Below are 2500 nucleotides of genomic sequence, written 5' to 3'. Positions count from 1 at the left end.
TTGACGGCGATACAGCGAGACATAACATTTCCACAGTAGATCCCAACCCCCAGAGTTGGTTTCACGCCACGGTTTCATCAAATAGTGCCCAACCCCACACTCCTCATTCGCTAAAGATAGATAATGGTTTAGAGGTGAAGAACATCCCTTTAGGACGAATCATCCTTTTGTTTATTCGAAACCTTTCTCTATTCCCTCCTTTTTTTCGCCCTTTCTTTCTTGCTCGACAGACATCACTTGAGCATCCAAGTCTCCATGTACACCATCCACCCACCTCATGTTTTGCCTTCCTACTAAATTTACTCCATCCGCCTCTGCTTTCCTAGCCCCTCCTGCCAGACTTTCTTTGCTCATTTTTCCCATATGCCCAAACCACGTCAGCACTATTTGACTTATCCTTTCAAATTGTCTTGCCTACCCTTCACATTTCTCATTCTGCCACATTTCTCACTCTATCATATTTCTTAGACATTCCATCTAAAAAATTATTCCTTTCCGTCTACCTGATATTCTTTATAAACCTCTTCTCTATACAAAAATAGTTAGATATTACATAAATAACAATAATCAAGTTAATAGAAAAATTAAGATGGAAATAAAATCTAGCTTAAAGATGATATAGATTTTTTTCTTTCTTTTTTCGTCAATCTAAATTTTCCTTACCAAAATGTTCCCAACGATCCAAATATTTTCAGCGCTTTTCTTGCAACATAATTTATATGTAGTTTTCCATTTCGTTCCCCCATATTAAAGTTATCTTCAAGTATCTGAACACATTTCTATCCAGTCTTTTTTCAATTCGATATAAGTGAGGGCCTCTTATACTGTTCAACGTCTCCATATGTATTTACCTACTAAGCCTAGTTGTATATAGTTGTAGTATACTAATTATGAGTTATGTTCCCATTGGTAAGATCTGACTTTAAACTTCCTTATAATATGTGTGCGTGTATGTTTACATGTTTACTATATTTATGGATTAAGCTAATTCAATTTAGTAGCAATAACCAAGTAGTTCGCTAACAGTACAAGTCTTCCGGCAACACTCGTCTGATATCCCACGCTTGGATCGAGCATGAACTAACTGAAGTGCTTTTCGCTTTGTCAGGAATGGACTCCAAGGCTTTCTATCTGGTTTGGTTTCATCCTCTAGTTTTCTGATTCCTAAATATTTTCCTTCGGGTCGCTCTTCCGTGTTAGTCAAGAAGTGTTGAATCCTGGGAACCAGAGCATTCTCAAAATCTTCCTCCTCTTCTTTCTTTTTGTTCTTTTCCGATGGATCAACGAATCCTGTAAGATCGTTCTTCGGCAGAGGATCGACTTGGCTGATGAACCCCTGTCGAAGAACAAGTTGATCACTGATCTTGGACTGAGGAACTCCTCGACCGTGGATATCTGGCCGAGGTAGAGCTCGCTCAATATCTGGTTGGGTATCGTCTTGTCCCTCGATGTTTGGTTCGAAGTCTTCCCGGTGGGAAGAACTAGGACGTCGTCGTTCGAAGTCTGCACCCAGCGAAGACGTCTCCAGATCGTCCTGTCGAAGTGACTTGGCGAGGAGCAGCCTCTCCTTATGAAGGAGTTCGGAAAGAGATGAGTGAAGAGGTTGGCTTTGATGGCTTCTGGAAGGGTGGGTAACATTACTCACTGGATCTGTGTTCAGGTTTCGAGCGAAGGTAGGATCTAAAAGAAAGAAAAAGGAAATACAAGAGTTATATTGCAATATAGCAATAGGAAGTTTTCTGAAATTCGGAGGGTCAATAATAAAGCCTAAACCTCTTTGAATGATGCAACAAATTAATTTACACAGCAACGATAATAATTAATTCAATCCCTATGGCAAAAAAAAAAATGACTTTAAGTTTCAAATCTAAAATGCATTCGGTGCATTAGGTTTCTTCCTATTTCTGTTTTACTTTTTATTTTGTTTATTTATTCGTTCATCTATTCATTCATTAACTTATTTATCTGTTTATTTACTAATTGCCATATTATTTCTTTGTCTATTCATTTATTTCCATCTGTTCTTTTCTTGCTTGTTTGCATACTTATATAGATATTCATTTATCTGTTATTCATTATGCAATATCTATTATGTATAATATATGATTTATCAGTTATTATTTAATATACATCTATTGTTTACTGTCTGATTTATTGTTCAATATTATTTATCTATTATTTACTATTTATCATTTACCATTTGTTATTTATTATTCTTCATATATTATTTATTACATGTCATCTGTTATTAATAAATCATCATCTCTTATTTTGTTTATTACTTATTTTTTATCGTTTATTATCCATTATACATATTATTCATAGTTTATCATCTGTTATTATTATGATTTGTTATTTGATATCTATTATTCATGATCTATTAATTATTTACTATTTCTATTTTATCATTTATTATTATTTATCATTTACTATTTATCATTATCAATTCTTGTTTATTATTAATTGCATATTGTTATATTTTTTGGTTATTTTCATCGTT

The 2500-nt window shown here is 34.2% G+C and overlaps 1 protein-coding gene across 1 annotated transcript in view; it reads right to left on the bottom strand.

Moving 5' to 3' along the window:
* Positions 1-2500, bottom strand: part of LOC143025201 (uncharacterized) — a 3804-nt gene that overhangs the window by 358 nt on the left and 946 nt on the right. Inside the window, exon 2 of the mRNA XM_076184661.1 lies at positions 1-1680. This exon is cut by the window's left edge and continues 358 nt beyond it. Within this exon, the coding sequence (XP_076040776.1) occupies positions 995-1680 (686 nt within the window). The 3' untranslated portion in view covers positions 1-994. The remainder of the gene's footprint in view (positions 1681-2500) is intronic.

This window comes from Oratosquilla oratoria, chromosome 5 (assembly GCF_046742065.1).
Source record: "Oratosquilla oratoria isolate Oo_2021 chromosome 5, ASM4674206v1, whole genome shotgun sequence".
Taxonomy (NCBI): Eukaryota; Metazoa; Arthropoda; class Malacostraca; order Stomatopoda; family Squillidae; genus Oratosquilla; species Oratosquilla oratoria.
Note: the sequence above shows the minus strand (reverse complement) of the source record. Positions and strands in the feature narration are given on the sequence as shown.